At 22.8% G+C, this 17,000-nt stretch overlaps 1 protein-coding gene across 1 annotated transcript in view; it reads left to right on the forward strand.

Annotated features, from left to right (window-relative positions):
* Nucleotides 1-17,000, forward strand: part of msi (RNA-binding protein musashi) — a 612,288-nt gene that overhangs the window by 19,551 nt on the left and 575,737 nt on the right. Inside the window, exon 2 of the mRNA XM_075290465.1 lies at nt 3,733-4,825. Coding sequence (XP_075146580.1) covers nt 4,722-4,825 — 104 coding nt within the window. The 5' untranslated portion in view covers nt 3,733-4,721. The remainder of the gene's footprint in view (nt 1-3,732; nt 4,826-17,000) is intronic.

The following is a 17,000-nucleotide window of genomic DNA, read 5'->3' on the forward strand; positions in this document are numbered from 1 at the left end:
AATTTAATTTAATTTAATTAATTTAATTTAATTTAATTTATTTAATTTAATTTAATTTAATTTAATTTAATTTAATTTAATTTAATTTAATTTAATTTAATTTAATTTAATTTAATTTAATTTAATTTAATTTAATTTAATTTAATTTAATTTAATTTAATTTAATTTAATTTAATTTAATTTAATTTAATTTAATTTAATTTAATTTAATTTAATTTAATTTAATTTAATTTAATTTAATTTAATTTAATTTAATTTAATTTAATTTAATTTAATTTAATTTAATTTAAATTTAATTTAGTTTAATTTAATTTAATTTAATTTAATTTAATTTAATTTAATTTAATTTAATTTAATTTAATTTAATTTAACTTTAATTTTTAATTTAATTTAATTTAATTTAATTTAATTTAATTTAATTTAATTTAATTTAATTTAATTTAATTTAATTTAATTTAATTTAATTTAATTTAATTTAATTTAATTTAATTTAATTTAATTTAATTTAATTTAATTTAATTTAATTTAATTTAATTTAATTTAATTTAATTTAATTTAATTTAATTTAATTTAATTTAATTTAATTTAATTTAATTTAATTTAATTTAATTTAATTTAATTTAATTTAATTTAATTTAATTTAATTTAATTTAATTTAATTAATTTAATTTAATTTAATTTAATTTAATTTAATTTTATATAATTTAATTTTAATCTAGTTTAATTTTATTTTATATAATTTAGTTTTAATCTAATATAATTTCTTACTGTATTTTACCCTAAACCAGGTTAACAGAGAGCAAACTAAAGCGATTGTTGTATATTAACGTAAAGTTCATGTGATTGGCGATGGCAAGGGGGGACAGATACCGGCAGAAAGATACATTTCGTAGAACAAAAACGAATTACGTGGAAGACAACAATAACAACAATGTTAGAGACTGAAGGCAGCGACCGATAAACCTAAGACGAACATTATGGAAGTTTGCATGTTTCTTATACCACCAAGTTTGAAGGTTTTCTTTTCTGTTTTTATGAGAGTTTCAATACCAGCATGTTGTTGGATTTCCTTTCAAATTGAACAACAAATTTCGTTTAAACTCTCAAAAAGTCTTTGTAGGCTTTTACCCATAAAACTCTCGCCCCTTCTCGTTTTCTTACTTCAGCACTCTTGTATGCTTTACTCAAGCATTGTGGAGTTTTTGTTGCTTTTGTTTAGATCATGGAGGTCTTTGTCTTTTTTTGTTCTAATCAGAATTGTATGGTTTTTGTTGTTTTTACACGCTTGGTGTTTTGGAGAGTGTTCTCGGTGAGGTTGGGTATAGGTTTGTGTGTATGTTGCTTTGCTGTGTTCTTAGTGAGATTTTTTGGCAAAATTCTCCGAATTCAATTAAACACAAAAGACTGGGCTTTAACATCGAACTCATCTCCTTTTTCGGTTATTCGTTTTGTTTTCGGTCTATACTCACGACAATTGTATCATAGAGGATTTTTTTTGGCGATTTTATGTAGTAGGGATAATATTCGTAAAATGCTGTGTGTGTGTGTGTGACTGTGGATAGTGTGGTGTGTGACTATGCGAAATGTGTGCTGCTTGACCGAGTAGCTAAGAGAACTTCAACCTGTATTCAAATGCGGGTTACATGAATGTCTTACTATTTGAGTTAGTCTACACTGTACAGTGATGTTAATGTTGAATTTTGGTTTGAAATCAATTTGAAAGAGAAGGGATTTAATTGTTTTAAACTGATCTTGCGGTTATGTCCAAACGTCCCATAAGTAAATGTTGAATTTTTGGGAAGAGAATATATGGGGTCTAGATTTTGTAAATTTTTATTAATCTTATTTAAAGGTTACCATTCTAGTGTCATTTAAATTTAAGATGCAAATATAATCGATAAGAGGAAAATAATCCTTTATTAACCCTAGACAGTCATCCTTCGTCGAAATGACGTTTAATTTTATTTTCGATATAAACTGTATTTTGCTCCATTGGGAAATGACAAATTTAAGTTATTCTAATTCAAAGATTTTATGAAATTTTGTTTAATATTAATCATACATGAACTGAATAAAAAAATTGAATTAAATTTTGGTTTTAATTTTTCTCATGATGCAATTTAAAGCACGTTAGTCAAAATGATTGAATAGTCTAAGTGAGCCTGAAATTTAATCGGGCTGCCACTTTAACCTAACCAAACCTAGTCAAAATGACGAGGGATGACGTTAGTGGACAAAAAATGTGGATGACTTCCAGGGTTAAAGAGAAAACGTTTTCCACTAACTTTTTTATCACTCAATAATTTTAATCACAGATAAAAGAATGTATGCAAAATTTTATATTAATTGCCAAGAAAATAATAATATTCACAATAAAAAAATTTTTGAGTTAATTAACAAATGGAGAATTTTATTTTATTAAATTAATTTTAGATTTTTTATCATGGCATTTTTAAATAGAATAAAATGTGTTTTGGCAAATTAAGTTATTTATATTAATTTATTGAAATTTATTTGTATGATTTATGAATAAATGAATAATTAACAACTTCTCAGAACTCTTTATTTGACCCTCCCCTCTCCTAATTCATCGATTATTTTGAAGAGTTAAAATACTACATCCATTTTGTTCTAATATTCCACAGTGCTTTTATTCCCAAAAAGAATCAAGTTTCATCACTCCACTTTACCCTCCCCCTCCCCACCCATACATTACATGCAAAACATGTCACAATCTCTGTTAAAAATATGAGGTGGAAAATTGTTAAAGAAGAAATTCGCCGCAAAACTTGGCAAAGTAGTGCGCGGGTGGGTGTTGTGTTATTGAGAACAAATCAGACCACTTCACCCCACCCCTATTCAAAAAACTATTTTGGCAAAGGTAGTTTGGTTTTAACCTTCTATAGTAGAGGGTTTATAGGAAATAGACTCAATATATCTTCTCTATTTTTAGAATGATAGGAGAAAAAAAAAAAAAAACAACACAGTTTTCCGGTAAGACTCTGTGGGCATCACAAGAGAAACTCTGATTGGATTTTTACCATAAGAGGCAGAGAGGAAGAGAGAGAGAGAGTATGAAATAAATGTACGCTTTAGAGATTGGAAGATTGACCATACAAACTAAGTCAGTTGAAAGAGAGAGAGAGAGAGAGTCAGGGAGAGTTGTAATGTTGAGTTCTGGGTTATTGTGGGGTGGTATTTATTTGTTTATTGATGGTACGGCGAATAAAAATATTGGTATGTTGGTTTAATTATTTGGGAGAGAGAGCCAGTCATTCGTTTACAGTGAGAATGTAATGGAAAAACTCACCACAGGACATCACATGTGCTTTATTATTTCTCTCTCCTGCTTGTTGTTTTTGTTGTTGCCAGGATTTACAAACACGTTGCGAATATTCATTGCTTTTGCGGGGGATGACTTTAGACAGAAGAGGTCTTGAGTAGCAGCAGCTTTTTATGGGCCATACAATGTGACTGATTTTCTGCTTCGCTCTAACGGGTCATAACAACGAACTTCGGTGTCAGTTTGACATTAATAGTCATCGATTTAACACAGAATTGAAAAGCAAGCGGCAAAACAAAGTTTTTCTTTCAACTTTCGCAAAACCTTAAAGATTTGTTTGAAAAAAAAAATAAAGGAAAATTTCTAAAGTTAGTTGGAATTAAAAATTTATAAGCAAAACGAGAGAGAGAGAATAATAAAATTTGTATTTTTTTTTCATATATTTGCAGGTGTGAAAATTCTGCTGAGAAAAAAAATCAAATAAAAGGAATACCATAAAAAAATTTGAAAAAGAAATAAAAAATCATACAGATTTTTTTTCAAAAATTAAAATCGGTTATTTATCAAATTAAAAAAGACCCGCCATAGTGTGTAAACAGAAAAGCAAAATAAAAAAAAATCGAAAACATCACAAATAAATTTGTATGTGCTTAGAGGGCTATTTACTCCCTAAAGTTATCTCTTATGCTGGCTATCCATCATCATCACATGGTGTTATATAGACCAAACTAAACAAACAACAAATGAACAACATCATAGTCAACTGAAAACAAAACCCACTGCCCGTGATTCCATAGAAAAGAGGTTCTACAACAAAGGTGGCCCTAAATCAACTTAAAAAAACAACAACAACATCATAGGAACATAATTGTAAGTGCTGCTCAACTTTAAGAAGACAACAAAAAAGCAACAACAACGCAGATAAAAAAAGTTCAAAGGAAACATCGACATCAACTCAAACAACTGCGAAGACAACAACAATTATTATCTACAAAAACATCAACCACAAAAAAAAATCCCTTAAGATTTGTCTTTTTTGCGTCGCATTTCTTGCTTCTCACTACAACGTAGTACAACATTTATCATCATCTACATCATCCTCTAATTGTGTGCTCCGTTTTGGTAGTGTTTGCAAATGATTGAAGAAATAAAAAAGAGTGTAAAAGTTTACAAAAATTTATAGAAAATATTTTGAGAAAAAAGTTGCATTAAAAAATTCCATACCAAAAAAAATCCGATATCAATGAAGCCAAGTTTTTGAAAATATCCAAGTGTCTAAAAAAAAAAAAATATAGAAAAAGAAATTATTTCTTTTACAAAGTGCCATTTCTCAGAAAAAAATAAATATAAATAAAAGTGTGCTACGTAATATTCGTTCAATCGAATTTTTTTGCCGCTGACCCAGTATCCAGATTATCGCTCCACAATTTTCACGAATATGCTATTCGAAAATCCCGCTGTAGCTGCCAAGCTACCGTTCCCCTATAATGTGCCACCGCCATTACAGGCAGCCGCTGCTGCAGCAGCTGTTCCAAATTTAAGGTAAGAAATATTACAATTTTAAATAAATATTAAAAAAATGGGGAAAATGTTAAGAAAATAAATTATTGGAATTATCTTAAACGGTTCAAAAATTTCTTTTTAAAGAAAAATATGAAACCCTTAACAAAGTTTTTTAGTAGTCATGGCTTTAAGATTATTGTAATATGGCATAGTTTTTACGCCATACCTACTTTGATTTATGAATAATATTTCAGGAAATTAATTACTTACTAATTTTTGCGACCATTTTAAAGTCAAAGTTAATTTTTTATTTTTAAGGAGCTATAGATTATAGATTTATGACTCTATTCATTAATATTCAAAGAAAAACCACTGCACACATTATGAATTATTGAAATATTTTTATTGCAGTATTAGGGTAAATAGTTAACTTTTAACGTCTGTTCATATCAATTCATTTAGAGGCTATATATTTATTTTATCTTCTTCATAAATTATATTCATATTACTAATACGTTCCATAGAACGAGTTTTAATTTTCCAAATTTTGGGATTATTTTGATGTATTTTTTTTTAATTTCAATTAACTGGAAGCTTCAAAAATATATTTTTTATATATTTCTATAAATGTAAAGAATTTTAGTCATTCCTGGTGCACACAAGATATGTTTCTTAAAAGAAATGCAGAACACCTATGGCTCGATTAATTATATGCTTCACTGCAATAAATTAAAATAATTCTATTTATTTGATAGCACTTCGATAGCTGTTAATGACATGATCTCAGTGTTGCCAAAAGTAGGGAAATTTCCCTATTTCCCTAGAAAATATTTGTTTTTGTCAAAATATTATTTCTATCGGAAATTTTGTCAAAATTTTATTTCTATAGAAAATTTTGTCAAAATTTTATTTCTATAGAAAAATTTGTCAACATTTTATTTCTATAGAAAATTTTGTCCAAAATTTTATTTCTATAGAAAATTTTGTCAAAATATTATTTCTATCGGAAATTTTGTCAAAATTTTATTTCCATGGAAAATTTTTTCAAAATTTTATTTCTATAGAAAATTTTTTCAAAATTTTAATTCTATAGAAAATTTTTTCAAAATTTTAATTCTATAGAAAATTTTTTCAAAATTTTAATTCTATAGAAATTTTTGTCAACATTTTAATTCTTAGAATATTTTGTCAAAACTTTATTGCTATAGAAAATTTTGTAACAATTTTATTTCTTTAAAAAATTTTGTGACATTGTTTTTGTATAGAACATTTTGTCAAAATTATATGTCTATAGAATATTTTGTCAACATTTTATTGCTATAGAAAATTTTCTCAAATTTCTATTTTTATAGAAAATTTTCTCATATTTGATTTCTATAGAAAATTATATTTTATAGAAAATTTTGTCAAAATTGTATTTCCATAGAAAATTTTGTCAAAACTTTATTTCTAGAGAAAAATTTGACAAAATTTTTTTTTCTATAAAACATTTTGTCAAAATTTATTTCTATAGAAAATTTTGTCAAAATTTTATTTCAATAGAAAATTTTATCAAAATTTTATTTCAATAGAAAATTTTATCAAAATTTTATTTCAATAGAAAATTTTTTCAAAATTGCAATTTTATAGAATATTTTGTCAAAATTTTAATTCTATAGAAAATATTGTCGAAATTTTAATTCTTAGAACATTTTGTTAAAACTTTATTCCTACAGAAAATTTTGTCACAATTTTATTTCTATACATTTATTTGATTAAAAGATATGCAGGAAGTTCGATAGCACTTATTGACATGATCTCAGTGATGCCAGAAGAGCACAATGTAGGTAATTTTTCACTCAACACAATTTTTACATTTTGGTGGCTCAAGAGAACAAAATAAGAAGCCGTCAAGGCTTGATCTTCTTTTTAACAATAAGTGGTAAACGCGGTTACCACTCTTGCCAAAAATAATCTACCAAAAAATATAAGAAAATTTTTACTACACATCTACCAAACAAAAATGTCTATAGAAAATTTTGTATAAATTTTATTCCTATAGAAACTTTTGTCAAAAGTTTATTTCTATAGAAGATTTTATTTATATAGAAAATGTTCTCAAAATTTTATTTCGATAGAAAATTTTGTCAAAATTTTATTTCCATAGAAAATTTTCTCAAAATTTTATTTCTCTAGAAATTTTTTTCAAAATTTTATTTCTATATAAAATTTTGCCAAAATTTTATTTTTATAAAAAATTTTGTCAAAATTGTATTTTTATAGCAAATTTTGTCAAGTCAAAATTTTATTTCCATAGAAAATTTTCTCAAAATTTTATTACTATAGAAAATTTTGTCAAAATTATATTTCCATAGAAAATTTTATCAAACTTTTATTTCTATAGAAAATTTTGTCAACATTTTATTTCTATAAAAATTTTGTCAAAATTTTATTCTATAAAAAATTTTGTCATAATGTTATTTCTATAAAAAATTTTGTCAACATTTTTTTCTATAAAAAATTTCTCAATTTTTTGTATAAAGAATTTTGTCAATATTTTATTTCTATAGATAATTTTTTTTAATTTTATTTCTATAGAAAATTTTATTCCTATAGAAACTTTTGTCAAACATTTTATTCCTGTTGAACATTATTCCTATAGATAATTTAAGTTTCAAATTCAAAATGTTATTTCTATGTAAAGTTTTCTCAAAATGTTATTTTTATAAATTTTTTTTTCAAAACTATAGTTCTATAGAAAATTTCTTCAAAATTTTATTTCCTATAGAAGTTTTGTTAAAATTTATTTTCTGTAAACGTTTTGTCAAAATTTTATTTCTATAGAACAATTTGTCAAAATTTTATTTCTATAGAAAATTTGTGAAAACTATAGTTCTGTAGAAATTTTCTCAAAATTTTATTTCTATAGAGAGTTTTGTCAAAATTTTATTTCTATAGAACATTTGTCAAAATTCTATTGCTATAGAAAATTTTGTCAAAATTTTATTTCTATAGAATATTTTCTATATTTTATTGCTATAGAAACTTTTGCCAAATTTTTATTCCTGTAGAACATTTCACCAAAATTTTATTCCTAACGAACATTTTGTCAAAATTTTATTGCAATAGAAACTTTTTCTCAAAATTTTATTTCTATAGAAAATTTTTCCAAATTTTATTTCCATGGAAAATTTTTTCAAAATTGTATTTTTATAGAAAATTTAGTCAAAGTTTTATTTCTTATAGAAAATTTTCTCAAAATATTATTTCTATGTAAAATATTGTCAAAATTTTATTTCCATAGAAAATTTTCTCAAAATTTTATAACTATAGAAAATTTTGTCAAAATTATATTTCCATAGAAAATTTTATCAAACTTTTATTCCTATAGAAAATTTTCTCAAAATTTTATTTCCATATGAAATTTTGTCAAAATTTTATTTCTATAGAAAATTTTCTCAAAATTTTATTTCTATAAAAAATTTTCTCAAAATGTTATTTCTATAAAAAATGTTCTCAAAAATTTTTTTCTATAAAGAATTTTGTCTAAATTTTATTTCTATAGATAATTTTCTTAAAATTTTATTTCAATTGAAAATTTTATTCCTATAGAAACTTTTGTCAACGTTTTATTCCTGTTGAACATTATTCCTATAAATAATTTAAATTTCAAATTCAAACTGTTTTCTCAAAATGTTATTTTTATAGAATTTTTTTCAAAACTAATGTTCTCAAAATTTTATTTCCATAGAGAGTTTAGTTAAAATTTTATTTTATTTTGTCAAAATATTATTTCTATAGAACATTTTGTCAAAATATTATTTCTATAGGATATTTTGTATAAATTTTATTGCAATAGAAACTTTTGTCAAATTTTTATTCCTGTAGAACATTTCGTCAAAATTTTATTCCTATCGAAGATTTTGTCAAAATTTTGCAATAGAAACTTTTTCTCAAAATTTTATTTCTATGGAAAATTTTGTCAAAATGTTATACCTATAAAAATTTTTTTATCAAAATTTTATTTATCAAAATTTTATTTCTAAGAAATTTTTCTCAAAATTTTATTTCTAAGAAATTTTTCTCAAAATTTTATTTCTATAGAACATTTTGTCAAAATTTTATTTCTGTAGAAAATTTTGTCAAGTTTTTATTCTAGTAGAACATTTTGTCAAATCTTAATACATATAAAAAATTTTCTCAAAAGTTTATTTCTAAGAAAATTTTCTCAAAATTTTATTTCTATGGAAAATCTTCTCAAAATTTTATTTCTATAGAAAATTTTATCACAATTTTATTGCTATAGAAAATTTTGTCAAAATTTTATTTTTATAGAATATTTTGTCAAAATTTTATTTCTATAGAATATTTTGTCAAAATTTTATTTCTATAGAACATTTTGTCAAAACTTTATTTCTATAGAAAATTTTGTCTAAATTTTATTTTTATAGAGAATTTTGTCAACACTTTGTTCCTATACTGAAAAAAATATTGTCGTGAGGCCAAAGATTTCGTGTCCTTAAAATACGAATGCAAATTGTGCTTAGCGTAGAAGACGCATTTCTCCAATATAAAGTTTTTTTCCTTGTCCAAAAGTCGATAAACTTTTCAATGAAGTCGTGTTGTCCTTATAATTAAGTGATTGGATTTAAAAATGGGTATCATAACATGAAAGAAAAATTTTTTAAGCTAAAGTAAACTTGACTTTAATAATTCAGAAAAATTCTTTAAAATTAATGAAATTGTCTTTAAATTTGTTTTCAGTGTATAAAAAATGTTCTTAAAATTTTATTTCTATCATTAATTTGTCAACTTTTTATTTCTATAGATAATTTTGTCAAAATTATATTTCTATAGAAAATTTTATAAAAATTGTATTTCTATAGAAAATTTTGTCAAAATTTTATTTCATTTAATTTTTCAATTATTAATCGAGCTTTATGGACAGATTAATAGAGTCATTGAAAATTAATCATGTTATTTAATCTAAATGTCTCCATAAAGCTCGATTAATAATTGTAAAATTAGATATAATGCATTTGAACGGTAATTGCCTGTTTCGGTATCAGGCTAACATGAAATATAATAAAATTTTATTTCTATAGAAAATTTTGTCAAAATTTTATTTCTATAGAAAAGTTTGTCAAAATTTTATTTCTATAGAATATTTGGTCAACATTTTATTTCTATAGAAAATTTTGTCAAAGCTTTGTTCCTATAAAAAATATTCGTAAAATTTTATTTCTATCAATAATTTTGTCAAAATTATATTTCTATAGAAAATTTTGTCAAAATTTTATTGCTAAAGAAAATTTTGTCAAAATTATATTTCTATAGAAAATTTTGTCAAAATTATATTTCTATAGAACATTTTTTCAAAACTTTATTTATATAGAAAATTCTGTCAACATATTATTTTTATAAAGGAATGTGTTGCAAAGTCTACCAACACACAAAAAATTTTTTTCTGATTCAATCACGAAATTAATTGATCCAATTAATTTTTAATTGAAATGTCTTCAATCATAGAAATGATAGTATCAATTAAAAAAATTAATTGAAGGTCAATTAAAAAGTTAATTGATTCAATTAAAAAATTAATTGATACTATTATTTTTGTGATTGATTTTTGTTTCAATTTTTAATTGAATATTTTTTAATTGAATATTTTTTAAAACTCAATTAAAATTTTAATTGGAAAATTGTTCGTGAAATTTTTTTGTGTGAAAACATCAAGAATTCTGCGAATCTACCAAACAGAAAAAATCTACCATTTTGGTAGAATTCTACCAACTGTGGTGGTAAGACTTATATTTTATCTTCACCAAAAAGAACAATTAAGAATACTCCAGCGAAAATCTTGGTAATTTTTTGGAGCTATACATTTGTTATTAATGAAATTATTTTATTGGAAAATTTCTTCGAAAACAATCAGAAAGAATAAAAAATTAGACAGGAATAGCTTGCAAAGGAAATCTGTATAGAATCGCTCGCTATAATGAAATACGAAAAATAGAAGTGCGAATGAATTGCTTGTGACAAACACATGAGCTATGGTAAATCAGAACTGGAGAAACATGGTAAATCGAAGTTTCTCACAAAAAAGCTTTCGGAAAAAAAAATATAAGTTATAAATTATTTTGTGAAAAAGTGATCAACCAAATAATTTAATTTAATAGTGTTTTCAGTGATTAAAATTGAAGATGTCGATTGTGATTTGGTTTTATTCATTAATATTTAGAGACAAGCTACAGGATGGGTATAATGCACACATCATGATTTCTACTAAAATTTATTACCTAGATCTTTGGTTAATATATTTCTTTAAACGCTAGTTTCATATCAATTCTTTTAGTGAGAAAAAATTATATTTTATGTGCTTTATATATTCTATTAATATTACTTATACGTTCCAGTGAACGAACTAGAATATTAAGGAATAAAAAGAGGGTTTTTGGTATACATTTTTACAATTTCATTCGATTCAAATGAACGATCTACATTCCTTTAAACAAATTTATTAAGATTCTTAAATGTAATCTCTTTATATTCTTACACTCTTATCACAACATAAGATTTAAATTCGCCCCACAAAACCCCATATAAAATATGGCCTTATATTGGCGGCACAGCAACAAGCATCACTTCATAACTAGCACACCCTGAATTCTTAGTAAATGAAGGAAAAACGAACACGCGATTTGTTTATAATTTGTTACGATTACAAATTGTTCCAATACAAAGCATATTAATTGCAAGTAAACTTTTTTTGTGTTACTTTCCTTGCCTTTGTATTGACGCCAAAAGCTCGTCGCCAAAGTAATTTATGCAAACTTAGATATACTCGTTTGCATTGACAATGTCTCGAGCACTAAACGAGGGAGAGAGAGTGAGAGATTTGTTTTGAACTTCAAGTCGGATAAGCGTTTTTCTTATGGCTAAGCCTACAGTAATTAAGAGAAATGCTCAAAGCAATCCGATCTCAATAAAATCTGGAGAAAAAAATACAATAATAAATTTAATGTGATTGCCTTCATTCAAGTAGAATAAATAATGCAATCAATATCTGAACAAAAGGCTTGCGGTATAATAGAATATGTAATTCCTTTTGATTTATTCATATTAAACAGAAATCTAATGCCTTTTTTTCTAACTAAAATTTATATAAATATATGCCATAGAAAAACACAAGTTCTTATAACAATATACTCTGATTGATTTGAATTTGTTTATAAAATAGACGAGTCTGGAATACTAGATTATTTATTTGTTTTATAATATTTAACTTTCTTAGATTTATTTGGTCCTATAGAAAATTTTTTATTTTATTTTCTAGAATATTCTACAACAAAAAATAACATTATTTTCTAAAAAATAAATTTTAACAAAATATTTTTTCTATAGTTTTTTTTTCTATAGAATTTCTGAAAAAAAATATTTCCATAGAAAATTGTTGAAAGTTTTTTCAATTTTTTGTGATTGTAGCCATAAGGGAAAATGTCTGTGATATTTTTATTTAATTTTGTCGCTTTTTACAATTTACAAATAATCAAAAATATGACAATAGATTAAACATTTCAATAAAAATTCATTCCAGAAGGGGTTGGAAATCATAATGACACGGCGGATGAAAATGTGAAATAAAATCTTTATTGAGACCTTGAAAGTCCGCTTTAGAGCAGACAGAATAGTGTCATTTCTATGGAAAATGTTGACAAAATTTTATTTCTATAGAAAATATTGACATTTTAGTTTTATAGAAATTTTCTCAAAATTTTATTTCTATTGAAAATTTTGACAAAGTTTTATTTCTATAGAAAATTTTGACAAAATTTTATTTCTATAGAAAATTTTGACAAAATTTTATTTCTATAGAAAATTTTGTCAAACTTTTACTTTTATATGAAATTTTGTCAAAGTTTTAATTTTAAGGAAGTTTTTCCAAAATTTTATTTTTATAGGAAATTTTGTCAAAATTTATTTTCAAAGAAAATTTGTGGAATTTTCATTTCAATAGAAAATTTTGTCAAAATTTTATATCAACAAAAAAAAAAAAATTGATAAATTTTATTTATGTAGACAATTTTTGAAAGATTTTATTGCTATAGAAAATTTTGAAAAGATTTTATTTTATTTTAGATAATTTGGTCACAATTTTATTTCTATAGAAAAATTTTGACAAAAATTTATTTCTATTTAAATTTTGACAAAAATTTATTTCTATAGAAAAATTTTGACAAAATTGTATTCTAAAGAATATTTTTGCAAAATTTTATTTCTTTACAAAATTTTTTTTCTATAGGAAATTTTGGCAGAATTTTGATAACATTTTATTACTATTGAACATTTTATTTCTACAGAAATTTTTGAAATATTTTATTTATATAGAAAATTTTGTCAAAATTTTATTAATATAAGAAATTTGTCAAACTTTTATTTCTATAGAAAATTTGGTAAAAATTTTATTCCTATAGAAAATTTTATTTCAATAGAAAATTTTGTCAAAATGTTATTTCTATAGAAAATTTTATTTCTATATAACATTTTTGCAAAATTAGAAATTATGATTTTATTCGATCTTTCTTTTATTCAATAGAAAATAATTATTCAAGCTTGAGATCGTTTTTTTATGCATTGGTTCTTTCTTCAATATTTCGCAATTACATTGAATTGCTTCATCAGGAGTAGATCTACAATAAAAATGTTTTGATAATTTTTGCAAATTTTTTGCAAAATTTTATTTCTGTGGAAAATTTTTGCAAATTTTTTTTCTATAGGAAATTTTTGCAAATTTTTTGTTCTATAGAAATTTTTTGCAAAATTTTATTTCTATAGAAAATATTTTCAAAATTTTATTTCTAAAAACAATGTTGTCGAGATTTTATTTCTATGGAATATTTTGTCAAAATTTTATTTCTATATGGTTTGTTAAATTTTATTTATATAGACAATTTTATTGCTATAGAAAAATTTTGACAAAATTTTATTTCTAACGAAAATTTTTGCAAAACTGTATTTCTAAAAAAAAATTTTTCAAAATTTTATTTCTAAAGGAAAGTTTGCCAACCTTTATTTCTAAGAAAATTATTTTCTACAGATTTTTTTTTTCTATAGGACATTTTGTCAGAATTTTATTTCCATGAAAAATTTTGTCTATATTTTGTTTCTTTACAAAATTTTGTCAATTTTTTTTCTATGGAAATTTTGTCAGAATTTTGTTAACATTGTATTACAATTGAAAATTTTATTTCTATGGAAAATTTTGCCAATATCTTATTTCTTTACAAAATTTTGTCAAAATTTTATTCCTATAGAAAATTTTGTCAAAATTTTATTTCTATAAAACATTTTGTCAAAATTTTATTTCAATAGAAAATTTTTACAAAATTTTATTTCTATCGGAAACTTTGTCAAACTTGTACTTTTATATCAAATTTTGTCAAAGTTTTAATTTTACAGGAAGTTTTTCCAAAATTATATTTTTATAAGAAATCCCAGCAAAAAAAGCGTCACCAAAAAAGTAGTGAAAATGTTCTTTTTGGATCCGGAAGTGGTGCCAAATTGGCGCAGAAGCGATGATTTTAACATGGTCTTGTCATAGGATGGATGTCCACCATTTCAACAGACGTTGCACTGAATTTGCATCACTTCTTAAGGTGTGATGCCAATTCAGTGATTTGGATGTGAATAAAGAAATTTTGTGATTTTTTGACGAATAAATAATGTTTAAAATTTTTTATGATTTTTAATGCATTATAACGCTTGTTTGGAACGTTTGGCATTAAATATTTTTAAAAATTCACAATTTTTCTAGAAAGGATTTAGCATTTTTTTCGGCAAAATTTAAATAATTTGTACTATTTTATTAATTTTTAATCTGTTTTTAATCCATTTGAAACAATAAAATTTAAAATTTTCCATTAAAAATATGAAAAAAGCGAGTTATAAAAAATTGACTTAAATGAACTTCCTGTGCAGTTAAAATAAAGAACATCTGTGGGAGGACATTTTTTGAAGTGCTTTTAAAGTTGTGCTTAGGTTAGGTTAGGTTAGGTGGCAGCCCGATGTATCAGGCTCACTTAGATTATTCAGTCCATTGTGATACCACATTGGTGAACTTCTCTCTTATCACTGAGTGCTGCCTGATTCAATGTTAAGCTCAATGACAAGGGACCTCCTTTTTATAGCCGAGTCCGAACGGCGTTCCACATTGCAGTGAAACCAATTAGAGAAGCTTTGAAACCCTCAGAAATGTCACCAGCATTACTGAGGTGGGATAATCAACCGCTGAAAAACTTTTTGGTGTTCTGTCGAAGCAGTTGTGCTTTAAGAAGAACTTCCAAATTTTTTTTGCTGGGATTTTTTATTTATTTTTGATTTGCAAAGAAAATTTTATTTGTCAATATTTTAATCAACAAAAAATTTTTGATACATTTTATTTATGTAGACAATTTTTGAAAGATTTTATTGCTATAGAAAAATTTTGACAAAATTTTATTTCTAAAGAAAATTTTTGCAAAATTGTAGTTCTAAAGAAAAGTTTGTCATCATTTTATTTTTAAGAAAATTATTTTCTAAATTTTTTGCTACAGATTTTTTTCAAAATTTTGTTTCTATAGACAATTTTGTAGAAATTTTATTTCTATAGAAAATTTTGTCAAAATTTTATTTCTTTACAAAATGTTGTCAAAATTTTTTTCTATAGGAAATTTTGGCAGAGTTTTGTTAACATTTTATTACTATCGAAAATTTTATTTCTACACAAATTTTTTAAATATTTTATTTATATAGAAAAATTTTGTCAAAATTAAATAACATTTTGACAAAATTTTTCTAAGAAATTTGTCAAACTTTTATTTCTATAGAAATTGTTGTCAAAATTTTATTCCTATAGAAAAGTTTATTTAAATAGTAAATTATGTCAAAGTTTTGTTTCTATATAAAATTTGTGCAAAATTTTATTTCTATGGAAAATTTTTGCAAAATTTTATTTCTATGGAAAATTTTTCCAATTTTTTTTCTATAGGAAATTTTTGAAAATTTTTTGTTCTATAGAAATTTTTTTCAAAATTTTATTTCTATCGAAAATTTTTTAAAAATTTTATTTCTACAAACAATGTTGTCGAGATTTTATTTCTATGGAATATTTTGTCAAAATTTTATTTCTATAGAAAATTTTGTCAAAAATTTATTTATATAAGAAATTTGTCAAAATTTTATTTCTATAGAAAATTTTTGCAAAATTTTATTTCTAGAGAAAATTTTGTCAAGATTTTATTTCTAAAGAAAATCAGGTCAATTTTTTTCAAATTTCTATAGAAAATTTTGTCAAAATTTTATTTCTGTAGAAATTTTTTTCAAGAATTTATTTCTAAAGAAAATCTGGTCAAATTTTTTTTATACAAAAATGTTGTCAAGATTTTATTTCTATAGAAAATTTTGTCAAAATTTTATTTCTATAGAAAATTTTATTTCTATATAAAATTTGTGCAAAATTTTATTTCTATGGAAAATTTTTGCATTTTTTTTTTCTATATAAATTTTTGCAAATTTTTTTCTATAGAAATTTGTTGCAAAATTTTATTTCTATAGAAAATTTTTTTCAAAATTTTATTTCTACTAACAATATTGTCGAGATTTTATTTCTATGGAAAATTTTTTCAAATTATATTTCTACAAACAATATTGTCGAGATTTTATTTCTATGGAATATTTTGTCTAAATTTTATTTTTATAGAAAATTTTGTCAAAGTTTTATTTATATAAGAAATTTGTCAAAATTTTATTTCTATAGAAAATTTTTGCAAAATTTTATTTCTGTAGAAAAATTTTTCAAAAATTTTATTTCTACAAACAATGTTGTCTAGATTTTATTTTAATGGAATATTTTTTCTATAGAAAATTGTATTTCTATGTAAAATTTTATTTCTATTTAAAATTTTTGCAAAATTTTATTTCTATGGAAATTTTTTGAATTTTTTTTGTATAGGAAATTTTTTGTTATAGAAATAGTTTGCAAAATTTTATTTCTATAGAATTTTTTTTTTCAAAATTTTATTTATATAAGAAATTTGTCAAAATTTTGTTTCTAGAGAAAATTTTGTTAACATTTTATTTCTGTAGAAAATTTTTCAAGATTTTATTTCTAAAGAAAATCTGGTCAATTTTTTTTTTCTACAAAAAATGATATCAAGATTTTATTTCTATTGAAAATTTTGTCAAAATTTTATTTCTA

This window comes from Haematobia irritans, chromosome 1 (assembly GCF_050003625.1).
Source record: "Haematobia irritans isolate KBUSLIRL chromosome 1, ASM5000362v1, whole genome shotgun sequence".
Taxonomy (NCBI): Eukaryota; Metazoa; Arthropoda; class Insecta; order Diptera; family Muscidae; genus Haematobia; species Haematobia irritans.